Source organism: Phoca vitulina, unplaced genomic scaffold (assembly GCF_004348235.1).
Source record: "Phoca vitulina isolate PV1807 unplaced genomic scaffold, GSC_HSeal_1.0 scaffold4, whole genome shotgun sequence".
Taxonomy (NCBI): Eukaryota; Metazoa; Chordata; class Mammalia; order Carnivora; family Phocidae; genus Phoca; species Phoca vitulina.
The window spans coordinates 70,394,733-70,421,943 of NW_022589707.1; the positions used below are offsets into that span (position 1 = coordinate 70,394,733).

The following is a 27,211-nucleotide window of genomic DNA, read 5'->3' on the forward strand; positions in this document are numbered from 1 at the left end:
AACATCATCCAACCCCCATCCTGCCAGGAGTAGAAGTGATTGACTTACCTTACTCTTTGTTATGTTTCTGCACAAGTGCTTGTGTTCTGTATAAGGGACACTTGACGAGACAGATTGAGGTCTGTGGTGTGGTATTCAAGAAAGGGAAGTTTTTAAGACTAGTCTGAAAGATGCTTCCAATTCATTTGTCTTGCCTGATTTGTAGCAACAATTGTACATTGGCTCCCGCGATGGGTTGGTTCAGCTCTCCTTGCACAGATGCGACACGTATGGGAAAGCTTGTGCAGACTGTTGTCTGGCCAGAGACCCCTACTGTGCCTGGGATGGAAATGCATGCTCTCGATACGCACCCACTTCAAAGAGGTAAGAGGCGCAGTGAGTTAAGGGATAGCCTTCTTTTCTACACAGTGAATATCTCACACGAATACCTTGTCAGAGTTTAAAGAGAAAATAGATTGCAAACCATGGTCTGCTTTAAGACTATTACAATTCAGTGTTGTTTTACACGTGTGCATAAAACTCAGTGTTGAAGGAGGATAAAATAGAGTGTTCTGAAGCTCTGAAATGGGGAACTTTAAAAGTTCGGATAAATTGTTTATATTCTTTTCCCTCATCTATGTTAAATACTATTACAGGTTTGTTTTCCTCGAGTACTTTGCCCTTGCTTTCATTCCTCCCTTCTTCCCTTATTTTTAAATATGTATATACTTTGCCTTACTGTTTTGCAAACAATGTATGAATATATGTGTTTGTGAAAGTGTGGATTATATACAGCCCACAGCACATCCCAGTGACTGGGTACAATTTTATTTTTACTACAGTAACTCTAACTTGGTCAGCTTCTGCCACTCAGATATACTTTAAATGTCAAAATGTTGCCCTGCTGTTTGCTGTTCATTGCTTTATGTGCTCTTAAAAATCATCCTATTTTGAGCCAACAACACCCAGCTAGAAATTTCTTCTAGACACACATGGGCAAAAGCACCACAAAGTCATTCAAGCACTGATCCAGTTTCAGCACTGTTTTCAATAGCGAAATAATTGGAAAGAACCTGAATGCCATCAATATGACTGATACTGGCTAAATATATAATGATAATAATTTTTTAAATGTGTATTTTAGTAACTTTTTTTTCCTATAGTATTGTTCAAAGTGTGTTTTTCCTCTAGGTAAAATGTCAGCAAATTGTATATGGTATTTTTTTTTTAATCTTTAGGTCTGTATTAACAAAATACGATGGTAACAGGTGAATATATAGTTTAGTCCCACTAGTGCATACAACACTTGTTTCTTGTTTGACAAATCAGTCAAATTTCAAATTCCAGGAATCACAGATTGAATGTAGAGTACAACAGCAGATACTGCTTAAAATTAGGAGATATTTTATATTCCCTGAAATTTCTTCATTAGATATGAATGGAGAGATACTATTATTACAAGTCGAAAGTAAAAAACCCCAATATTTTATTATAGTTTTTGGCTAAGAATATACTTATGATAGTAAGTCCTTGGGGAATATTTTTCTTTTCTAGAGCTAAAAAACAAGAGTGCTCATTAGTTGGTAATGAACCTTCAGTTTGACGAATTGACCCTGTTTCTCAAGAAGCCAAGATTTAAAAACATTCTTGACCTTATGCACTTTATACCATCATAATTTTTCTTCTTATATTTCCCAAGACTGTATCTCTGATCTTGCAGACATGCCACTGTGATATTTTCCCTTACCTTAACATAACGTGCACGTGAGCCAAAAAAATGTATATGATAGATGAATCTTGTATGGGGTTATCACCTGGTCAGCACTGCCCTTAAGGAACACCCTAGATATTGCAGTTTACTGTGACTTTTATAGTTGCTGAAGTGCCAACATAAAATAGCTAAAGCTAATGAGAATATGCTATAAGAGATTAAGACTTCTTTAATTTTGATCTAGCAGCTTTTTTTTTAAGCAATAGCTACTGTTTTCTCTTAAGGAACAGATGTAACAATAATGCACACCACCATTATTTATTATTATCATTGTCTCTACTCTCGGAAAAACAATGTGAACAAGCTCTCAGCAGTGAGACAATGTGACAATGAGACAGTGACAATATTTAACTGGTGACAATATTTAACTGGTGACAATTCATGGTTTCATTCAATCAGTAAATGTTTAGTAAGTGATTTCCATGTGCATATAATTGTCCTGGGGACACTTTGGGACGAAGCAACTCCTTCGAGAGCTTAAGATTCTTTGGGGAGATGTCATAAAGCACAAGGAGTGACTTTGAGCCATTCCTGCCATATCAAACTTGTACTTCCATTTGTGGTGACAATATTTAACTTGTTGCTTAATCAAATCTATGTAATAATGAATCTTCCTATGGTGAGGAGTTGTGTATTTATGTTTACTTTCCTACCCACTAACTAAAGCTCTTATATCTTATTACTTTCCCACTGACTGATTGAAAAAAAAGAGGGTAGGGAGAGTTGTCCCTGTTGGATGGATCTGAAACCAGGATTCTATTTATAGTCAACCTGTTCTACTGAATCATTTGTCAAAAGTCAGAGGAGTTAAATAAAATTCAAGTCAACTTATTTCCAAAACAGGATTCACTCTGTTAGGACTCTATTGTTAGTAGTATTTGAATTAAGGTTAGAGTGATGGGAATATTGCCCTGTATTTAAGCTGAGCAGTAAGACAAACATCGTTCTGCTTCTGCCACTGTTATCAGTGTTAGAGGCAGAGTTTATATAATCCGGCTCTCATGCCTGATGTTCTAAACCATTTAATCCCTTTTCCATAGGCGAGCTAGACGGCAAGATGTAAAGTATGGAGACCCAATCACCCAGTGCTGGGACATAGAAGACAGTAAGTATAGCTTTAATATGCTTTTTTCCCATTTAAAATTTTAAGCCTAGTCTTTGTGTGTCTTTTTATTATATGACTTAAAATATCTATTATATAGGAAGCTCTTATTTGATATAATGTGTATGTTCTGGAAAAGCAACAGGAGATTTTATAAATCAACCCCCTGTCTACATGCCTAAGTGAATAATCCTTTGTTATATCATTATTTGTTTCATACGTCTTTTAAAATTCCTGTCCTTTTTTTTTTGTACTTTTTACTGCCTTATCCATTCTTGTAAAGTTTAAAAACTGCTAATAAAGATAAAACAGGATATAGTCCAAAACATATGGACATTTAGGGTAAACTCGGAGACCCTCCCAGAAAAGTCTGATGAGCGTGTAGGCACTTGTTAGAAAGTTAGCCTATGCATTATTTGAATTCGTGTATTAATTCATGGTTTCATTCAATCAGTAAATGTTTAGTAAGTGATTTCCATGTGCATATAATTGTCCTGGGGACACTTTGGGACGAAGCAACTCCTTCGAGAGCTTAAGATTCTTTGGGGAGATGTCATAAAGCACAATTAGTGAAATGGGAGTTTAACAAAGAGAGTGATCACCAGAGGCTGCATTGTTCAGAGAAAATTTCATAGATTTTGAGAGCCTGAGTACGAACGGGACAGAGTGGAGAATAGAGAGGACTTCTGTCGAGTCTGATAACAGAGAAAAGAACCTGTAAGAGTATATATTCCAAAGCTTTGGTTGCGTTCCACTGTCAAGCTCTACCTTCAGACAGAAAGTGTATGTGCCTGCCTGCGTGTGCGCGCGTGCGCGCGCGCACACACACACACACACACACACATATGTGCGCACGCGCGCGCACTCAACTGGAGGAAGGAAACTGCCTTATCACACTGTTAGTGACGGCCCCGCACTGAATAAACAACCCAGACTTCATAGTCTATAACTGGTGGCCTAAAAGTTTTGTAGTTTAAAATCAATTATTTATCATTCATAATTTCACTCTTCTGGAAAATAAGCTCGGGTCCAACATTGTATGTTTGACTCCCCGTTTTAATGTGTGGGAGACTCCCTGTCACGTCCAGGGTTTTATTTAGCAATTGTAACCGTGTGCTCTGATACGGTTCTTCATTCGTGCACGTGAGATTTATCAGGAACCATTATAGGTATTGCGGATACACCCGCAATAAATAAAGAAAACAACCCGCGCATCCGTGGAACTTCTGTTCAAGTTGTGTTAGGGGAGGGAGCAGGCGGTGAACTTAAAAAACAGTAAAATATATTCTCTATTATGCTAAGCAAAATAAGTCAATCAGAGAAAGACATGTATCATATGATCTCACTGATATGAGTGGTAGGGGGTGGGAGGGATGGGGTGGCTGGGTGATAGACATCGGGGAGGGTATGTGCTACGGTGAGCGCTGTGAATTGTGTAAGACTGTTGAATCACAGATCTGTACCTCTGAAACAAATAATACATTATATGTTAAAAAAAAAAAAGAAGAAGAAGAAGACAGCAGGAAGGGAAAAATGAAGGGGGGGAATCGGAGGGGGAGACAAACCATGAGAGAGGATGGACTCTGAGAAACAAACTGAGGGTTCTAGAGGGGAGAGGGTGGGGGGATGGGTTAGCCTGGTGATGGGTATTAAGGAGGACATGTACTGAATGGAGCACTGGGTGTTATACACAAACAATGAATCATGGAACACCACATCAAAAAAAATTAATTAAAAAAAATATATATATATTCTCTGTCAGATAGTGATAAGTGTTGTAAAGAAAGTGACACAAAACAATTCCTGCATCGGGTGGAGAGAGCTACTCGCCATATCCTGTTCCTGCTACGACCCACCACACCCAGCTTTGCTCATCATCAGCATCACTGCCCCAATCCATTTTTTGTCAAGGTCTCCAGCAGTTTCCTCCTTGCTGGATCCAATGGCCAATTTTCAGTTCTCCTTTTTACTTCTAAAATGTCTAACTCCCTCCTCCTTGAAACACATTCTTCGTTTGTCCCAGTTCTTATGGTCCCATGAGAGCTGATTGCTTATTATTTAGGAATTTTGTGAGCTTGTTTTAAACCATCGGTGGCTTGATTTCAGCCATAGTGGGAGTTTTTACACCAGGAAAATGAGCAAGCACTACAAATCAGGGCTTTTTGTTTTCAAAGAGTGGGTGTCCCAACACCCGTGGGCTTCATGGCCCCACATCCTTCAGGCTTTACTTTATTGGCTGCTCCTTCTGAGTGTTCTTCATCTGTCCTTTTCATCCCACCGTCTAAACAGAAAACCTCTGCCTCTTCACTGCCTAACACCATCAACTTCAATATGATCAGAGGCAATTCGCTCCCCAGCTCTGAGGCCAGTTCCAAACCCTCTCCTGTGTGCCAGATTTGTATGACTTGTGTGGGCAGCCAAGAGCTCCTCTTAGATACCTAATAAGCATCCCAAATTATATCTGAGAAAGAATTTGTGGTGTCTTTTCCTGCAGACTTCATTGTTCTGCAGACTTTCCCATATTAATAAATAGCACCCCCATTCACCCAACTGTTTAGGGGAAAAAAGCAGCTAGGTGTCATCTTTTTATTTTTCTCTTCCTTTCACATCCTAGTACCAACCTCTCAATAAGTCCTTATGGTCGCAACTGCACCTACTTCTTATCCCCTCCGTACACGTCCACTTAACTGAAGCCACCACCATACCTCTCCAGGAGCTGTTTATCTGGTTCTCCTGCTTCCATGCTTGTCCCTGGTCAATCTCTATCCCACTTGGTAGCCTGAATAACCTTTTCAAAAACTTCAGCTAGATCACATCATTCCCATACTCAAAATCTGTCACTAGCTTCTGAGAACAGTTAGAAAAAAATCCACAGCATTTACCATGGCCTACAGACTCTGCTTGATCTGGTACATGCTCTGAGCCTCTCTCTCGTCACAGTCACATGGCTCACTCACTGGCTTTCTCTTTTTCAAAAGCCCCAGGCTGGTTCCTGTGGCAGTTAGGTTTCCATTTGTTTCCTCTGTACCTAAAGAACTCTTTCCTGCAAGTAGCTCCATCTTCACGCCATTTAATTTTATGTTTAACATGTTAATTTCTCAGAGACACCTCTTTTGACCATCCTATCTGAAATACCTTTCTCCCCGTTCTACCTCTTACTCTCTAATCGGCTTTATTCTTATTTGTAGTGCACAGCAGTGCCAAATACTATATTCTTTATCTATTTCATTCACTTGAGGACTTTGTCTCTGTCACTGGAATGTATACTGTGTTGTAGGCACACAAGAATGTTTGTGTAATGCGTGGGTAAAGGGAAGGATACTTAGCTGGACGGCATTCGAGCTGCACTAAGAGAGGAAAGACAAATTTTAAAGTAGATGAAGCACCAATAATTGAAATCAGAAAGACCTCACATATGTTGGGCTAAGTTTGTGAGTTTATGTTTGTCCTGCAGGTTATAAGGAGTTATTTCATATTTCTAAGATAAATCATTGTTTAAAAAATAGAATTGACCCCTGTATAGGAGAAGCCAGAGACAGAGAATCAACTCTGGGGATTCAAGTAGAAGTTATGAGGGTATTTACAAACTAAAGTATTTGCAATCTTAAGGAATTTTTTTGTTAAGTTATAATTGACATATAACATTATATTAGTTTTAAGTATGTAACAATAATGATTCGATATTTGTATACATTGTGAAACAATCACAGTAGGTATAGTTAGCATACATCACAACACATAGTTGCAAAAAAAAATGTTTTCTTGTGATGAGAACCTTTAAGAGGTACTCTCTTCGCAACTTTCAAATGTGCAATACCGTATAATTAACTACAGTCCTCATGCTGTATATTACATCTCTGGGACTTATTTATAACTGGAAGTTTGTACCTTTCGACCCCCTTCACCCATTTTACCCACCTTCCACCTCCCACCTTGGGTATCCACCAATCTGTTCTCTGGATTTATGAGCTTTTCTTTTTCTTTTTTTTTGCTTTTTTTAAGATTCTGCATATAAGGGAGATCATGTGGTATTTTTCTCTCTGTGACTTACTTCACTTAGCCTAATGTCCTCAAGACCCATCCATGTTGTCACAAAAAAGCAAGATTTTCTTCTTTTTCATGACAGAAAAATATTCCATTGTGTAGATATATACCACATCTTTTTTATCCATTCATCCTTGATGGCACCTTCGGTTGTTTTCATATCTTGGCTATAGTAAAAAATGCTGCAGTGAACGTGGGGCAATATAGCTTTTCAAGTTAGTGTTTTTATTTTTTTTTCAGGTTAACACCTAGAAATGGAATTGCTAGATCATATGTTAGTTACATTTATAATTTTTTGAGGAACATCTAATCTGCTTTCCATAGTGGGTGCACTAATTTACCTTCCCACCAACAGTGCACAAGTGTTTCCTTTTCTCCACATCCTCGCCAACACTTGTTATTTCTTGTCTTTTAGACAATAGCCAGTCTGACAGATATGAGGTGATATCTCACTGTGATTTTGATTTGCATTTCCCTGATGACGAGTGATGTTGAGTATCTTTTCATGTACCTGTTAGCCATCTGTTATGTTTTCTTTGGAAAAATGTTTATTCAGTTCCCCTGCTCATTTTGTGATTGGATTACTTAGGGAGTTTTGCTATTGAGTTGTATGAATTGTTTATATGTTTTTGATATTAAGCCCTTATATGATTTGCAAGTATCTTCTCCCACTTAGTCGGTTGACATTTCATTTTGTTAATAACATTCTTTGTTGTGCAAAAGCTTTTTAGTTTGATGTAGTCCTACGTGTTTATTTTTGTTTGTGTTGCTTGTGCTCTGGCATCAAATTAAAAATATCATCATTAAGATCGATGTCAAGGAGGTTACTGCCTGTGTTTTCTTCTAGGAGTTTTATGGTTTCAAGTCTTACATTTAAGACTAAAATCCATTTTGAGTTAATTTTTGTGTATGGTATAAGATAGTGGTCCAGTTTCGTTTTTTGACATGTGGCTGTCCAGTTTTCCCAACACCATTTGTGAAAGAGACTGTCCTTTCCCTATTGTATAATCTTGACTCCTTTGTTGTGAAATAATTGACTATCTATGTGTGGGTTGATTCCTGGGCTCTCTATTATGTTCCATTGATCTGTGTCTATTTTTATGCCAATACCATACTGTTTTAATTACTATAGTTTTATAATATGGTTTGAAATCAGGGAATGTGATGCCTCCAACTTTGTTCTTCTTTCTTAAAGATTGCTTTGGCTATTTGGAGTCTTTTATGGTTCCATACAAATTTTAGGATTGTTTATTTTTCTGTGAAAAATGTCATTGGAATTTTGATCGTGATTGCATTGAATCTGTAGATTGCTTTGAGTAGTACGGACATTTGACAATATTAAGTCTTTTAATCCATGAGTATGAAATACCTTTTCATTTACTTGTGCCTTATTCAGTTTCTTTCATGAATTCCTTATAGTTCTTAGTGTGCAGGTGTTTCGCCTCCTTAGTTAAGTTTTGATACAAGTGTAAATGAGAAGTTAAAAAATAGGAAATTTAAAACTCAGAAATGAAACAAAAATTATTGGTGACAACAATAAAGGAATTTCCTGTCAAACTGACATAGGAATGACTTTGTGTCGAAGGGTCACTGTTTTTACTGATTTGAAAAAGGATTCTGTACTATCAGCTATTTCACTTTTCTTGTTGATTTTGCTAATTTATCTTTTACTAACTTGACCGATTCTTTGGTTGAATCAGTCTAATTTAGCTTCTCCCCAGCCCTTGCCCCATCACCTGACAATCAGCCTGCAAGCTCCCTGCTTTGTTCACAAACTCCTTTTTCTCAGGAGAATGGCATCTGTTACTATGAAATAATGCATGTCTTTCTCTTCCATGATTGGCACTGGCGATATTTCTGTGCATTAGGAATTTATTAACTGTGAAAATCATAGATATAATCTGTTGAATTGGCAGGGATAGTGGATATCTTACAAGTTTCAAATGGAATTCACACATTTTGAAAGTTAGATGAGGTTAATTCATAATGGTGTCAGCACGCCTGACTTAATCATTGCTGGTAAAACACAAACAAGTTCAAAAGAAGTTTCTTCAAAGGAAAGTCTAACTATTGGATAAATGTGCATTCATGCCATTTGCTGATAATTTTGTGTGCTTACATTTAGGATTCACAAAGGTCCCTTAAGCCTTACTCTTCGTTTATGCCTAAAATGCTAAGTAGGCCCATCTGCAGAATTGAGACATCTGAATATATGATGAAAAAGTGCATGTTTGGGCCAGGCCGAACAGCCGTCATTTTTTATTTGATCAAATTTGAGCTACAGATCTTAGATCACACATGGGACACAGCCTTTGGCTACTCTGAATGGAATGTATTTCAGATGCTGCAGTTGATTTACGAGAATAAGGTGTCTGAGACACTGTTCCTTTAGCATCCCATTAACTATCTTATAGCAAATGCATGTTGGCCTTAAGTACCCCTCTTTGAATAAAAGAGAACCGTTTTTTGGTATATAATACAGATAAGGTCCACATTCAGAGTATTAGAGCATCTAGCTCAATATCATCTTTATAGAAGTTTATCAAGTACAGACCATTGTACTTACTTTGTTGGTATTAAAATGTCTTAATGTTATATGGTCAGCCCTGTGGATCAATTCATGATAGAATTTCTCTTAAAAGATGAAGTAAACTCCTCTTCTGGAACTATCCACTAAATTGGTTATATTTTATACAAATTAAAACGTGTGAAGCATTAAAAGACACTAAAGTTTTATTCAGTTCAGCTCAGAGAAAGAGATTCAATGTTTAGAGTTAGGTCTTATGAATTCTTATTTTAAAAAAAAAACAGTTGCAAATAGTTAATATATTCATGAAAGGGTAAAAATTGCAATGCAGGGATAGAGTTTTAAAAGTCAATCTATTAGATAATATTTGACTCTTAGGTAACAATATCATATCATGAATTTCCTCTCTCTTTAATAATGTAAAATGAATCTTTCCCCCATAGCATCTGTTCTAAATCAGTCTATTTTCCCATTGCTTTTAAAATAAGGTCAAGGTTAATCTTCTATTCCATGTTTGCGTTTCAGGCATTAGTCATGAAACTGCTGATGAAAAGGTGATTTTTGGCATTGAATTTAATTCAACCTTTCTGGAATGTATACCTAAATCCCAACAAGCATCTATTAAGTGGTATATCCAGCGGTCAGGAGATGAGCATCGAGAGGAGGTGAGTTATAGTCATCAAAGAATGACCACCTTGAGGGAAATAGTGTTGTTAAAGTTAAATCAAGTTTTGGTTGAGAGAGATGTCCAATGTTCAGTGCCATACAGTGCTCTCACCACTATTTGATAAAAAGGAAAATAACAATTTATACTCACTAACATGAAACTTAATGCATTTGAGATAAAAATAGGACAACTTATTACAGATACATTAATAAAGTATATTTAAAAGCAGATTGAATTTTTATAAGAAATTTACATAATTTTTTTCAAATTTTCATTCTCATAGATTGTCTATATTTTAGAACAATTCCCTGATTAAAAATAAGAACACAGTATTTTCCCCCACAGTAGGATAAGGACTAAATTTTAACTCATATTGTGTTTAACTTATATCATAAAACAGGTTGAATACATATATCAACAGAAAGATCTATCTTTATCATATAATATGAACAAGTTGGATAACTAGCTGGACATGTACCTTTTCACTCTTATGTATTAAAATTAAATCAACAGAGGGAAAAGTAACGTGGATATTCCCTTTATCTTTTGACTTTTTCTGTTTCAGTCTTTCTAGGACATATATAGGGGTTGAAACAATCACAGAAATTTTGTGAGGTAGATAGGTTAAGTATGTTACTGAACTTAATGGGACAATTTTGGGTAGCCTGAGAAATCCTGTATTTATTATTTGAGTGCCATGAAGCAAAGGGTAATTGGCAGGGTTTTTATTTTTCTCTTTCAGTGCCTAAGAGAAACCAGCGAAACTCAGTATAGAGTTCTAATATTCCCAATATTAAACTGAAGACACTGTAATGAGTTATGCAATGAACTCAGGATTCGGAATTAGATGTTCAATTGAATCCCTGTCCTAGGTCCTTTGATAATATCACTGAGTCTGCATGGGCCAGAATTAAATAACGTGAACAAAATAAATACAAAAGTTACTATGAAAATAAAATGAGAAAATACAGAGGAGAATGTGAATTTCAAAGCAGAGGATTATTCACAAATGTAAAATACGTATATAAAATTGTAGATACTCTCTATCAGGAAGATGTGTGAAATACGAATTAGCACTGATCACATGTTCAGTTGATGTCTGAGGATTTATGAGCAGGTTGTAACTTCTCTAACACTCAGTTTCTCTGTCATATAAACAGGCCAACCGAATGCTCTAAAATACAACCTCCTTGATAAGTCTATAAACATTTAAGGGATACCTGGGTGGCTCAGCCAGTTAAGTGTCTTCCTTCAGTTCAGGTCGTGATCTTGGGGTCCTGGGATGGAGCGCCGCTTTAGGCTCCCTGCTCAGCGGGGAATCTGCTTTTCCCTCTCCCTCTGTTCCTCCCCTGCCATCCCCGCTCATGCTCTCGCTCTCTGTCTTTCTTCTCTTGAATAAACAAATAAAATCTTTAAAAAAAATAAAATAATTTATGCAAGCAGTCAGACATTAGTATAAAATAGTGGTTTTCAACCGTAGGAGATTTTGCTGCTACACCGTCCACATCTGGCAATATCTAGAGACATTCTTGGTTATCACAGCTGGGGTGGGGGGAGGTGGAGGGTGCTCTTGGCATCTCGTGGGTAGAGGTCAGGGATGATGCTAAACATTCTTCAGTTCACAATCCCTCACAATAAAGAATTCTCTTGCCCCAAATCTCAGTAGTGCTGAGGTTGAGAAGCCTTGCAGTAGAAGGACCAAATTTTATCATAAGAAATTGATGTAAAGATGTGTTCCACCATTATATTAAGGTGGTAAGATCTTTCTTTTCATCTGAAATCTTTGAGAACAATTTTTTTTAAAGATTTTATTTATTTATTTATTTGAGAGAGAGTGAATGAGAGAGAGAGTGCACACATGAGAGGGGGGAGGGTCAGAGGGAGAAGCAGACTCCCTGCTGAGCAGGGAGCCCGATGCGGGACTCGATCCCGGGACTCCAGGATCATGACCTGAGCCGAAGGCAGTCGCTTAACCAACTGAGCCACCCAGGCATCCCGAGAACAATTTTTTTAATTAAAATATTGACTCCTGGGGCACCTGGGTGGCTCAGTCGTTAAGCGTCTGCCGTCGGCTTAGGTCATGATCCCAGGGTCCTGGGATCGAGCCCTGCATCCGGCTCCCTGCTCAGCGGGAAACCTGCTTCTCCCTCTCCCACTCCCCCTGCTTGTGTTCCCTCTCTCACTGTGTCTCTCTCTGTCAAATAAATAAATAAAGTCTTTTTAAAAATAATAATAATAAAATAAAATATTGACTCTACATAGTTAATACCAAGGGAATACTCCAGTGTTTGTTATGTCAGATTTCTCCAATAAAACTTGATTCTTCATCATTACTGACATCCATAAATTCTGAGATTATGGCATATCCATATTTATGCTAAATATGGATTTATTTTACGGGCCCCTTTTTTCCCAGTGTATATTAAAGTATTATATGACCTGGGGGCGCCTGAGTGGCTCAGTCGTTAAGCGTCTGCCTTCGGCTCAGGTCATGATCCCAGGGTCCTGGGATCGAGCCCCACATCGGGCTCTCTGCTCCGCGGGAAGCCTGCTTCTCCCTCTCCCATTCCCCCTGCTTGTGTTCCCTCTCTCGCTGTGTCTCTCTCTGTCAAATAGATAAATGAATTCTTTAAAAAAAATAAAATAAAAAAATAAAGTATTATATGACCTGGAAGTAATTATGTAACTTTGAAACATAAAGCATTAACGTTTTATCAAAGAAATACAGGAGGAATGTTTTCTGAATTTTTTTAACATGCAAATATTTAGTTACATTGCAATATTTTACTTTTTAAACGTCCCAAACTAGTATTTTAATTTTATAGTCAATAAATTTTGATAACCTCTCCTCAGCTAAACATTATTCTTTAATAATTATGTTTCTTCCATGGCAAATTTAATGACTTTTAAAAAAAATATGGTACTCTGCTTGGGATAATCTCTTACCCCAAGTTATAGGTGTATACATTTGCCTATTCATGTTTGCGTTCACATCTTTTATCTTCCTGAAAAGGCAATGAATTACTTTAATGTACCTTTTAAGAGTGTATCACCCAGTCATGGTGGTACCATGCTCCATGAATTTTAATGGAGCAGAAATAGTGTATTTTACTTCAAAGCATCCTAGCTATAATATTCCAACTGGTATTTTCATCTACCTTTGTAAGTAGGTAGTTACACATTGTCCAGGATATGCGATCCTGCTTCCTGAGCTGAGGAAAGGGGCAAGATCCAGACTAGATTTGAAGCACTTTTCCCAGCAGGCTACCTTCTGCTCCTTACCAAGAAGGTCACAGTTTGGAATCTTTCCCCCACTGAAAAAAAGCCTGTGGGAGGGACTAGAATCTCCTGTGGCACAGAGCCTGTCACCAGCTTATTCTCTGCCAGGAGGAGAACATTTCCTTACTGAGCTGTTTCACAGTTGGGTGCTATTGGAGAGGTCATGAGTCACTTATCTGCTGACTTCCTTATAAAGCTATTCTTGAAATTGATGGTGTTTATGCTGTAAGTAGCGAGTTAATCGGCAGTCCCTGAGCTTCTGTTGTACTTTTGGGGTCTGAATGACTAGAAGAGGCAATACCTTATGCCATTGCGGTAGTATTTGTGTGTGTGTGTGGCTTTTAACAATTATTTTTAAAACATCTTCAAATATTTGTATTTTTCTCTCTGTAGGTCCTTGTTTTATTGTTGTTTTTTCTATTATAAAAGCAATATAAATAGTTTTGAAAATATAGTGACACGTAAAGGATTATGAGGCCTCTAATGATGTCTATTCCAGCTTTTTTTCCACTAACCATTACACTGTGAGCATTTTCCTTATCATTCAATTGTAATACCATATTTTTCCTGTCCCTTACACTCACTACCCTGATGCCACAGTCATCCATGATTATTCCATGTTATTTAAATAACAGGTTTCCTCTTAAAAAAAAGTAGTCAACTTCTTGGTATCTAAATCTTCCTCTGCTCTCCTATATGCTTTCTTAGGATAAATCTTTTGAAGTAAAATAACTGAGTGAAAGTCTTTAATTATCTTTATGGCTTTTGATAAACAACTATATGTTGCTAATTTCTCATCAAAATCACCACATTAGTATTTTTTCTGAACTCCTGAGGCAAAATGGCGTATTACAATTTAAGAACATCCTTACTAGTTTGATATGAAAAATGTCGTATTATGCAAACATGTTATGTAAATATTTTTTTTAAAGATCTATTTATTTATTTGAGCAGGGGGAGGGGGAGGGCAGAGGGAGAGAGAGTGTCTTAAGCAGACTCCGTGCTGAGTGCGGGGCCCGACACGGCTCCATCTCACAACTCTCAGCTCACGACCTGACCCAGAACAAGAGTTGGACGCTTAACCAACTGTGCCACCCAAGTGCCCCTGTAAATATCTATTTCTTTGAAAATTAGTGGATGTGAATTTACCTTGTCATGTTTCTTGGCTGTTGATTTCAGTTGTGTTTAGTGAAGTGCTTTACCCATCGTTTGCTTAGTTTACATTGAAGTATTCATTTAAAAATGATTTTCACAAGCCTTTTGTATATTATCGATGTCAACAATCTAATGTTATACATATTGGAAGTAACTTATTATGTTTTATGTCTCTAAATTTTTTTGTTCCTTACAAAAAAGAGTTTTATATTTTATATAGACAAATCTATAGATTTATATCCCTATGATTTCTCACTTATTATGCTTAGAAACTCCTTCCTGGATGAAACAGCAAATGTGTATTTTTCTAGTTACTTTATGATGTTATTATTACCATTGCAGTTTACATTTTCTCTTTACATTTACTTGAGGATACCAAATTAATCTAGGGGTTAAATATGTATATATTCAATTTTTCTTTTCTTTTAAATAAGGAGTTGCCTCTGCACTACTTTTAAATAAGTCTTCCTTCTATGTTTGTTGCAGAGAAGAGATATTCTTGAAGGCCTAGTCACTTCCAAGACACATGCAATGCTTTAGCTATGAGGGAACTGACAGGTGAATTATCTGCAAAGGAATTACCATTAGGCTGCTATTATCGGAGAGCAGAGTCCCCGACCTTTACCTGCTGCTTAGTACCTAAATGTCCTTTGTCCCTCTCCACGTTACTCTTTTCATTTTAAATGAATTGCCCTTCACTGAAGATCTACATTTAGTAATGCCAAATATGTTATTCTTGTTCACATTAGGCAAATGAATAGTCGACCCCAGTTCAAGCATGGTTTTGATTTAGCTGAGCGGTTTTTACTTATCACTTTTAGAGTGGAGAAAATTCCATGAGTTTGAATCAGTGGCCAGAGATTACATTATCTCTTTGTAAAGGAGCTGAATTTTCTAAATGGACTGTGCTGAGATGTCACTGTCCAGATACAGTCTGCGTAATGCATCCTCTTCCAGCATGGAATGAAAGCAGCACAGAGAATGGGAATGTAAAGTAGGCCAACATTAATCAGTGCTTAATTTGGGCGGTGCAGATTCCTGTCTCTAAATCGCAAAAATAAAAATCCTAGGAAAATATATCAATCCCAACTGTATTTTATTAGAGATATGATTTCAGTCAACACCTGTTTTTGAAGATTCAGAAAGAAAAAACACTGAAGTGATCAAATAAACATTAGATAAATCCAGAAAGAAATTTATTAAAGCAAGTTTTATATCTATGGGTCCAAAGACAAAGAAAAACTAAGCGTTCCACGGAAGAAAGGAAAAGGGAAGGACCGCAGGGGAGTAAGGAGATGCTAGGTGTTTATGAAACTCTGAGTCCTGTAGCGATGGACATAGTCTGGGAAGGAGGGAAGGGGAGCCGGACTTCAGAGTAAAACAGATAAACAGGATACAGAAAGAGAATAGCAAAGATAATGATGAAGTGTTACATAATGTGTGCGAAATCAAAGTCATAATTTCTTCCTGTCAGGAGATTAAAGAAAACAATAAAAAGTAGTGAGTCAGAGCTGTGACAATCTCTAAAAGCCACATGAAGTGCAGTTTAAGCATTAGCAAGAGTCCCAGTGATGGAAAGGAAATCTAGAGATGAACTGGAACTGAAGTCACCCACTTTGATTGTCATGCTAATAACCACGCGCCATTTTCTATTAGGAGACTTACAAAAATAAAGGCTTCAATGAATCATGGAACACTACATCAAAAACTAATGATGTAATGTATGGTGATTAACATAACATAATAAAATAAAATTTAAAAAATAAAATAAAAAAAATAAAGAACTGAAAAACATAAATAAATAAAAAATAAAGGCTTCAGAACATCACCTCTCCAGCTCTCCCGTAACATGGCAGTCGTCTATAATGTTGCTAATAATACTTCACACTTTAACCTTCAAAGAGCTTTACTTTTAACCCCCCAAATACACCATATGCTATGTCACCAACTTGATAAATGGAAGACCAATCAGGGAAGATAAATGAGTAATCATAGGAAGCAGAGTCTGCCGATAAAGACCAGATCCTCGTCTGTGGAGTCAGAGTTTTGTGATCTAAGATGTATTTAAAATTTAAAGAATAATTCATACAATAAAATTATTTAAAGGAAAAGGTATATGTAGTGTGTTAAATTTGAGTTTGATATTTCTGTTTAAGATTGGCCCTTGAGAATCCTCCCAATTCAAGTTCACATTTACTTTAGGCATGAGGGTCCCCAAATCTCTGAGAATGTAAGTGAATTCAACATTAGCATGTATTACAACGGGATTTTAAAATGCTTGGGCCTTTAGAATAAATCCATTCTAAAAAAAAAAAAAAAATAGTACACACCCAAATCACCAAATGGGGAAAGTTAAGGGAAACAAACAAACAAAACCCCGATGGTGTGGATTCAGCCTAGGAGGAAAGCAGGCTGAGACCATTCAGCCTCATTAACCAGGGATCTGCGCTGTGACCTGCCTTTGGCCTCGAGTGGTACCCCACCAGCTGCATTTCTCTGGCATAGAGGGTGGTTAGTTGACTGGGCCGGTAGCCAGAGATGTTTCTTTTCCTTTTCTCATATTTCCAGAATTGGAGGGATTTTTTCCTACATATTTTTCACATAAAGATGCGGAGTCGAGTCCACCCACTGTGAATAAATTGAATTTAGCTGTCTTTATGCCTCCTTGATTTCCATCGACTGAAAGTCTACAATACAGGGGCAGATGTGTAAACTGGGAAATCTTCCAGACTTCTTTGTTGTTGTTGTTGTTATTCTACTTAATGCCGAGACACTCAACAATATCCCACATGAAACAGGGCTCTGATGTGGCGAAACAGGCCTCCAGCTTTATGGAAGATAGGTTTGCTCTTCACACCAGCCTGTGGGCCAGGCAAGCTCAAATGTTTGAATTGTCTTTCAGTACTCTTGCTTCAAAGGGTAAAGAGCATCACATTTCAGGAGGGGTTCTTTTTGTTCACTGAGTTTTCTCACACTTGAAATCACATTACTACGTTATAGTATACCGAGGTATGGCAAATATTTCCACAAATGTCATAATCTCAAGTATCACACGTACACACAGTATCAGCATTCAATCCATAGTAAAAAGGGAAATTCAGCTTTAAATGTTGCTAACCTTCGGACTATGGTCCTACTCAGTTACAGCTCAAACATCCGGAAAGCTGTATCCATGCTTTTCCATTAGACTTTTAACAAGTCACCACTTACAGTCTCCAAATGATATTCAGCTCGCTTATTGGGTGATATCCAGAAAAGAGAGTAAATTCCTTTTGCGATCGTAGTTCTATTTCTCCATTACAGGTAGTAGCGTGCCCTAAAAGCTCTTTTTCTGCACAAAGGCTGTCCATGTCCAGTTCTAGCTCTGAAATTTAAATACCAATTAGTGTTCTTAGTATACTACTTGGTATCTGAAATCTCTGTAAAGACAGTTAGTTGATAGTTTCCAGTTTTACTTCAGTGGTTTTTCTAGCTTTTCATTCCTATCTGTAGACTGGGAGAAAAATTAACTATATTCCAGAGGTTTAGTTAGATAATAATGAGAGGCAAACATGCATGTTTGGGGGCTATTACTTTAGTGGAATTTTTTTTTTTTTTTTACTCTCTTCATCTATGGCTGATAATATTGTGCTCAATGACAGAGATGGGGATTGATCTCTTAGGTTCATCTAAGTAAAACTATGTGGCCTCTGTTCCTTTGCTCACGGCCCTCTCTGTTTTTCATTTATTACCTACATTTTTCCAATTCTGCAGTTGAAACCTGATGAAAGGATCATCAAAACAGAGTATGGGCTACTGATTCGAAGTCTGCAGAAGAAGGACGCTGGGACGTATTACTGCAAAGCACAGGAACACACTTTTATCCACACCATAGTGAAGCTGACTTTGAATGTCATTGAGAATGAACAGATGGAAAACACCCAGAGGGCAGAGCACGAGGAGGGGCAGGTCAAGGATCTGTTGGCAGAGTCACGGTTGAGATACAAAGACTACATCCAAATCCTTAGCAGCCCAAACTTCAGCCTCGACCAGTACTGTGAACAGATGTGGTACCGGGAGAAGCGGAGACAGCGAAACAAGGGCGGCCCCAAGTGGAAGCACATGCAGGAAATGAAGAAGAAACGAAACCGAAGACATCACAGAGACCTGGACGAGCTTCCTAGAGCCATGGACACATAGCTGTCTGTTTAATTTAAAGAAAGGAATTCTTTACCTGCAAAAATACCGTCTTCTGTTTTGTACACCCCGTATACTAACTCATAAGAGCTTTCCATGGAGTTTTGCTAAGGCAAAGAACACAAGAACAGTGATCTGAATAAGACTATATATGGTCAATATGGCATAGTAAGGGCAAATAATTCAGCTGGACCAGTTTTCCAAGAACTAAACACGTACCTGCAAAGTATCAGAATTATCCTCAAAATCGGGGCTTTACATTTGTAAATGTTTGATGTGCTGAGTTTTTGAATTTATTATGTCATGTAAATAATTGAGCTGAGCGAGCATCAAATTTGATATTGCAATAAGGTGCTTTATTTCCCTTGTATGGCCATTAAGCATGGACTTGACCATGCAGTTGTGCTATATATGTGTTCTTAGGAACAGATACATCATTCCACTCTAGAACTGGCTACCTTGTGGTAGGAATTGGAGGGAAGACACAAATTCATACAGCTCACGCTATCAGCAGGAACTTTCCCAGGGAGCCCTTCACTCTTGGTGCAGGGTTTAGGAATTTGGAGAGGTGCGTTATTTCAGACCCCAGAGGTTACATTCGGTGTACTACGGTGTGATATACTGAAGGATGTAAATGGTCCTCCCGGGATTCCTTATGCCTTGTCAAGAGTAACAGGTTCACAGAGAGAAGTTGGTGCTCGGTTATGTGTTTTTTTTAGAATATATGCTGAGCTTTACAGGGACAGAACGTTTCATAAATATTTTAATAATATATGAGAAAACATTTTAATAAGGGAAACACCATGATGTATACTGCGTCCTAATGGGAAGGCATGCAGATGGAATTTGTTAAGAGACAGAAAGAAAGAAAGCCATAAATTTTGGCTTTGGGGAAAACTCATATCCCCATAAAAAGGAAGAACGATCACAAATAAAGTGGGCAAAATGTTATGTAGCTTTATTCACTAGAGTATGAGTAGCTGCCAATTTGTAATCCATCTGTTAAAAAAATTCTACCTTATAACAAACTGCTAGCGAAAGTCTGAGGAAAAGTAAATTTTCTAAAAGATCATGGGAAGAATGAACACAAATTTATTTACAACCAATGGGACTTCAGTAGTACTTCCTCTCTCTTTTTCTAAAATTTCATTATACTCTGTAAATTATTTCCATTTACTGTCTTTATTCTCTCCTGAATATTGGATTATTGGATTTTATTTGAGTGAATAGGAAAATAACAATATATACATATAGAGAGAGATAGAATTAGGTAGACAACAGAGGTGGGGAGCGGGGATATATATTTGTTGAGTAATAGAACAAATGCAAAAATGTTGACAACGGAAAGGGTTAAATTAACTCTTTGACATCTTTTCTTCACACGGTATTTTTGCATTTCCCAAGATTGTATGCTGTAATTCAAGTAGCATTGTTTTAGTAATTTAACAATAAATAAGCCTAATGCATGTAAAGAAACCAAACTCACAGCATTAACATAAACATTTTTCATATTTTGTTAGCACTTTCAAATGTTTCCAATTTGACTTTCCCTCTGCAGACGTATGGTATGTTTCCTGCCTGTTGGAGCAGAACTCACCTTTCCTTCTTGGAACACAAAACCCTTTGCCTTCTTCTGTTTTGCCTCTTCACGCCCTTTTTAGTGTGAAATGAAAAATTAGTCACTTCCTCACATGGAAGGCAGCCTTTCAGAAAACTGAATAGCAGACATTGCTCATCTAGCATGCATTCTGCATGTCTTGAAAGAAGAGCCTGTGAGAACCTGTGTGGTTAGAGGGTGCCTTATGAAGAGTTTCGGTATCATGTCTGTGACTGCCTTTATGTTGGGAACATTCAATCTTACGTTCATTTTCTTTGCCTTCCTTACCTATCTCAAAGTAGTCACACGACTGTATGAGGTTAGGTACCCCTTTTTTGAAATGATACCCGTAAATATTTGTAGATGTTTCACTAGATGGAAAACTTGAAGGTTTTTTGTTGTTGTTGTTGTTGTTGTTTTGTCTGTTTTGTTTTTTGTTTTTTAAAGTGAACCAGAAACAATCACTCTTAAAAAAGTAATGCAGAAGAATAGCTGTGGCGGGGGGGGGGGGGGGGGGGGGGGGGGCGGGATCAGGCTGCTAATTGAATATCATAAGGAGAGTGTTTGTAATTATTGACTTGCCAGGTTTAATTGTTCCAGGAACTCATGACAAGCTCAAAGTAAATAAATGGGAGCATGTTTCATTTTTAAGATTTCCTAAGATTTGTATGTCAAACAGTCATGATCAAAGTATAGGTGACTTTGGGAAAATTACATGAAGCTCAAATGTTAAGATTGATGTGTAATAAATTTGGTTTTCATCAAAATATGAATGTTCAAGCCATTTTTAAATTACTCCTTTCTAATCTTAATTATTTAGATAAAGTTTGGGAAACTTTTTTTACTTTACAGCTAATATTTTGGCTGCTTTGGATCTAAAACATTAATTTATGATAATTGCTTAAATATATTTGAAATATTGAGTAAATATTGAGTAAAACAAAATGTCATATAATAAAAAAACATATGGGCAAAGATTTATGTGTATTTATAAAGATAGAGGACATCTAGGCTACATTTAATTTTTTAACCTTTTAATTGCCTAGAACACTTACAAGGACAGTATGAATATATTAAGTCTAGAGATGAGACACGATATATACTTCCTCACCACTGAAGCTTTTACCAAATTTTCCTTGAAATAATGAAAAATAAAATTATAGTTAATAGTTTCAGATATGTTTGTTAAGAAACTAGCTATCTATGGAGAGGTCTTAAAATGTCTGCCTATTCTTGGTTTCATATTTTTCTCCCCTGTTTTGAATACATACGTCTTTAACTTGCATATTCTCGCCTGCATTTCATTCCAGCTATTTATGCTGCTAAATGGAATCCTGCCTTTCTGCATACATTTACATTCACTTTATTGGGAATTTTAAGAGTTTGCTTGGAAATGAAGAGTCTACGTAATTAATTTATGTAGAACCTTTTTTTTTCCCTCCAAAGAACTCAACACACTACATTCATATTACTGAATAAACATTTCTGAAAACCAACCAAATTACCTAAGAGATGGAAAAATAGTCATAGAGAAATTCAGAAATTTGCAAAAGCTACAACAGAATTATAATCTACACCAAATCTCATCAATCGGTTGGCTAACTGATGTTCATTTACAATATGCTGCCTACAAAATGGTATTACTCTTGAATTCTGCTTTTGTCTATATTTCAGTTCTTTTATGCTATTAAGTTTTGTTCCTGCTGAATTGTATAGACTCGATTAAAAAATAAGTTTACAGTGGCCAGTGCCTGTTTTTCAACATTATCAAAAGTAAGCTTTCAAAGACGATTTTCTATTATCCAGATGTCCACAAAATATTAAGCTGAACAATAGCATTAATTAAACACTGATATTTTAAACTTAAATATAAGCTATATTTCATATATATCATAAATACAAAGGGAAATTAAAACTGAAACAGCTTCTCTTTAGAATGCTACATTTGTCTTAGACAACATGTTGGAAAATGGATTAGTCTTATTGGGAATGGACAGTTTAGAAAAAAGATATTTGAAGTGTTTTTATAGAAAAATATATTTTTTCTCACAGGAAATAACCAAAATATTTAAATAACTTGGCTTACATGTGAGGTTAAAAAATAAGATCTAAAATTCCAACATTCTACATATTGACAGTGCAAAGACAGGAACATGCACATGATTTATACCTCTCATTTAAATATTTTGTAGTATAGTGTATTTATGGTAAGTTTGAGATAGATGATTTTTTGGGGGAAGGGCAACAATCTATCAGTTAATCATGTAATTTAATTCCGATATTATAAGTGGCTACCAATCAATTTTGAATTACAGTTTTGCTATTTTAAAAGAAATGTAGTCTTGTAATCTAAAATAATCGAAAATTGTCAAATGTATATTTTGGTTGTATTATAATAAAACACAAACATTAGTGTTCTATGGTTATAAACAGAATGTTCGTTTGTGTGCAAGTTTTGTTTTCAAACCCTAAACGTGGTAACCAGATTTTTGACATGGAATTGCACTAAATCAAATACCTAAGAAAATATTTCCTGAAAACATTCAGTAAATATGTTTTGCACTTTAAGTATGCAGTAATTTCTCTTATGAAAGAAAGGAATATATGTGTCTCCCCAATCAATACAATTATATAGCTACACTTTATTGTGATCTAAATTTAGACTTTGGCAAACTGACATAAATATTACTATTGCAAGTAACTACTTTTAAGATTTCCAATGATCATCCTATAAGTGAGATCTGAAAGTACTCATCTGTATGTTTAGCTATATGAGCATAATTTATTAAAGGAGTTAGCTGAGGTCTTTGTTTTAGAAAGAAATTTCTTTTAGAGAAAATTATATTTCTTGCCAATTTGGCATATTCCCGTGAAGGATATTTTATATTTGCAATAGGTAATATATAACAACCCCCCCAACCTGGTTATGAAATAGCTTGTAGAGATATTGTACAGAAGTATGTCAAGTTTTGTGGGTGCTCTGACAATCTTTAAACATGAGAGTTTATAGTAATGTATAATCTTTAAAAGAAAAAATAATTTAATATGGGGCACTCTTAGTAGAACCTTAGTAAGATCATGTCCAAGTCATTACTGTAAATAAAACATAACACAAGATTAATAATGGAGAAAATTCCAATTGTATTTGTTTGAATGTAGAAAAGTACATGAGTAATTCTCAAGACAAAAGAAACAAGACTTTAACATTTAGGTTGAGAATTAAAAGCATCTATAACCACACAATTTATTACCTGCGTTAACAATTTTCCTAGCCCAGGGAAGTCTTGCCCAGGAAGATGAAGCTGCAGATAACTTTACTGTTTCTTTCAGAAGATCATATACTTTTCCTTTGTGTGTATATTGGTACAAACATACATCTTGGAGACTGATTTGGCATACCCAATGAAGTTTAAAATGCACATATTCCAAGAACCAGCTTTTCACAATTAAGTGCATACCCTTGAGAACCTTCTCCACATGTGCAATAATAAACATTTTCAAAAATAGTTATTATAGGATTAATTATAATAGAAAAAAGAGAACAATTTGTATGTTCTACAAAAGGAGAATGGATAAATTGAAGTATAGTCACTAAATGGATACAGAAGTTTAAATGAAACAAAAAAGATCTGTGTGCATCAATATAGAAAAATCTCAGAAACAATGTCAAATGAGTAAAATCAAGGAGTGTAGGAATGCAAACAGAATTATACTGGGTATATCAAGTTTAAAGAAGCAAATGATACTGCTTATGGATAGATAACATTCATATGTAAGTAGTAAACATATAAAAAACACTTCTGGAAAAGTTAAGCACCAAATTCAAAGAAATTTTCCTCAAGAAAAAAGAGAATGAGGATATAGGGAGCTACTAGTGTTTTAATAATACTTTATTTTCTTAAAAAACATATCTAAACCCAATGTTATACTTATATCATATTGCATATATTTGTGGGAACTGGTATATTTAAATGTTAATAGTTGACAAAGTTGGGCATTGGATTGCAATTTAAATATATTACTCTCAATACAGTTCTGTGTGCTTCAGATATTTCACAATAAAGCGTAAATTAAGGATCTAAATCTCACAGAACAAATTACTCAATAATAAATTCGAAAGAGAGAGGGAAAGAGAGAATAGCATATAGAAATACTAGATATTCAGCCATCATAATAGATGCAGCCTTCCACTTCCAGTTACTCTTACATTATGTACTTTCCTGGACACCCTGATTATTTTTAAAAAACGTGACAGCTAGGACCTTGGTTGGCCTCAGGGACCCTAGGATAATGTCTAGTTTTCAAAGCAACACCTTATTGTTATGGAAATGCCTAAGGCATCTGGGATATGGAACTATGTGCTTAATATGCCAAAAAGACTCCAAACAGCTGAGTTGGCCTTTCTTGTACTGAACACTGTTCAAGGTTGATATTTAAAATATACAGTTTCTTCTTTCTGGCTTACATATCAAAATTATAAACCGACTTACGCTCTTTAGGTAACTGAAGAAGGAAGAAAATGTTTATAACTTGCAAAATGTCTTTAAATGATCCCACAAATCATTATTTTCTGTAGGAAAGATTTTATATCAATACAATTTGCCCTTTTAATTACTATGGATGTTTTGTTTATGTGTAGAGATGGGCCAAAATGTAGCCCAAAATTTTTGCCCTTTACAAATTCTCAATTTTATTGAGTCCTGTTAGTGAGGGGCTAATGTGTTTAAATATGTATTGCAGGAGTATGGGGGGGGCATACTCAGAGAGTCTTAATTTAAGTACATAAACTGGAAAAGAAGCAAATGAAACCAATTTACGGGATGGGAAGTTATCATTTAGAATCAGGAAAAGGATTATTTAATGGGCCATATCCCTCTAAGCTTTTAATATATTGAAACAAGTATGATTGGGTAATTATCTTCAATTACTGAATTGTGTTTTAATTGTAGTCCTTTCATACAGGTTATTTTTACTATTGAAAAACAAATAAACAAAACCATAGAATCACCTGTTGTAATTTGTGCTGTTGCTGTAGTTAGTCTTAACAGACATTTGGAAGCGGTCTTAGGTTTCAGTGACCACAAGCAGTTTAGAATGAGAATTACCGTAACTTAACTCCTGTGTGAAAATCATAGAAAGCTGGACAAGAAGCCAAGGGTCTGATAATTAGGAACTTTATGATTCAGACTAGATAGAGATTTAATCCTGTAGACAGAGGAGGACATTTTGGTATTTTTTAGCAGAGAAATGACAGAATGAGATTTTCCTCGAATTTGCATATGAGAAATAAACATAAAGTGATAAATGACCTATTTCCATGTTTTGCAACTGGGTAGATGACAGTTAAAAAAGAAAAAAGATAAGAAAAAGAAAGAAAGAAAGAAAGAAATGCAGCAGTCTCCCCTTATGGGCAGTTTCACTTTCCCTGGTCTTAGTTATCCTGATCAACCATGACCCGGAAGCAGATGATCCTTCCGCTGACCAACCGGCAGTTCATTCCTAGCCAAACGCTAGGGCACAGTGCCTACGTCGCCTGCGTCCGTCATTCACCTCCCTTCATCTCTTCCGCCAGCATTCTACCATCTCACATCGTCGCAAGAAGGGTGAGTACGGTCCAATCAGATACTTTGAGAGAGACCACATTCACGTAACTTTTATTACAGCATATTGTTATAATTGCTCTATTTTATTATTAATTATTGTTTTTCATCTCTTACCGTGCCTAATTTATAAACTAAATTTTATCATAGGTATGTATGTATAGAAAAGAGAAGCATAAGGGCGCCTGGGTGGCTCAGTCATTAAGCGTCTGCCTTCGGCTCAGGTCACGATCCCAGGGTCGTGGGATCGAGCCCCGCATCGGGCTCCCTGCTCAGCGGGAAGCCTGCTTCTCCCTCTCCCACTCCCCCTGCTTGTGTTGCCTCTCTCGCTGTGTCTCTCTCTCTCTCTGTCAAATAAATAAATAAAATCTTAAAAAAGAAAGAAAAGAGAAGCATAGTATATATGGGATTCAGTACTATCTGCATTTTCAGGTGTCCACTGGGGGTCTTGGAACGTATCTTTCACTGATAAGGGGGGATTACTGAAAGGGTTAGGGTGGGAGATCACAGTTTCAACATTAAATACTGAGTTGGGGATGATTTGAAGAGTGTCTGGTAGGCAATTTGAAATATGGGCTTGGTGCTCAGGAGAAATGAGAGCTGGAATTATTTTGTGGTCACGGGCATAGATGACAGAAGCAATGTAATAGGGAATGCAGTGAACATAAGCAGAACTGGGTGGTCAATTTGGAGCCTAAATTAGTGTGTATCCTGATGTAAGTTATCAGTAATTTCTCTGTACTTTAATGAGATATTTCTTAGGTACCAAAAAGCTTACAAAATTATGAATTTGCCTTATTTCTTCCACCAGAAGCTAAATTGCTTGAGAAATAAATCTCTATTCTTAATATCTAGCAGCACTTAGAATAAAAGAGTTTCCCTCAAAATTATTGTGATTCTTTATTTAGGGAACTAGTAAGAAAAAAATTCCACCAAGTGGAAGCATTTTTAAAAATTCCTACCCCATGTGCTTCTTTTTAAATTAAATTGGTAAATTGATGAAGGTCTATTTTCATTTTGAATGTTCGTCTGTTTTAAACAACAGTTACAAACTGGTGTTGGGGTTTTCCTCTGATTCAGGTGGACTCAGTGCCACAAACAACAAGATTTAAACTGATAGAAAGAAGGTCCATATAATTTGTAATGGATGGTTTGTTTAAGCACAGGACTTTGAAAAGGTCTTTAAAGAAAACTTGAAAGATTTAAATTCATAGCATAGTCAATAATATAGATTTCTCTGACAGATATTCTTTGGTAACTAATATTTTATTTTTGTGGTAGTATTTTCCTGTTTGATTTACATGTAAGAGCGCA

The 27,211-nt window shown here is 36.3% G+C and overlaps 1 protein-coding gene across 1 annotated transcript in view; it reads left to right on the forward strand.

Moving 5' to 3' along the window:
- The window catches only part of SEMA3D (semaphorin 3D), a 128,717-nt gene extending 107,931 nt beyond the window's left edge, over positions 1–20,786 (forward strand). The window contains exons 14-17 of the mRNA XM_032402268.1: positions 206–363; positions 2,791–2,855; positions 9,949–10,088; positions 18,278–20,786. Coding sequence (XP_032258159.1) covers positions 206–363; positions 2,791–2,855; positions 9,949–10,088; positions 18,278–18,703 — 789 coding nt within the window. The 3' untranslated portion in view covers positions 18,704–20,786. The remainder of the gene's footprint in view (positions 1–205; positions 364–2,790; positions 2,856–9,948; positions 10,089–18,277) is intronic.
- Positions 20,787–27,211: the final 6,425 nt, after the last annotated feature.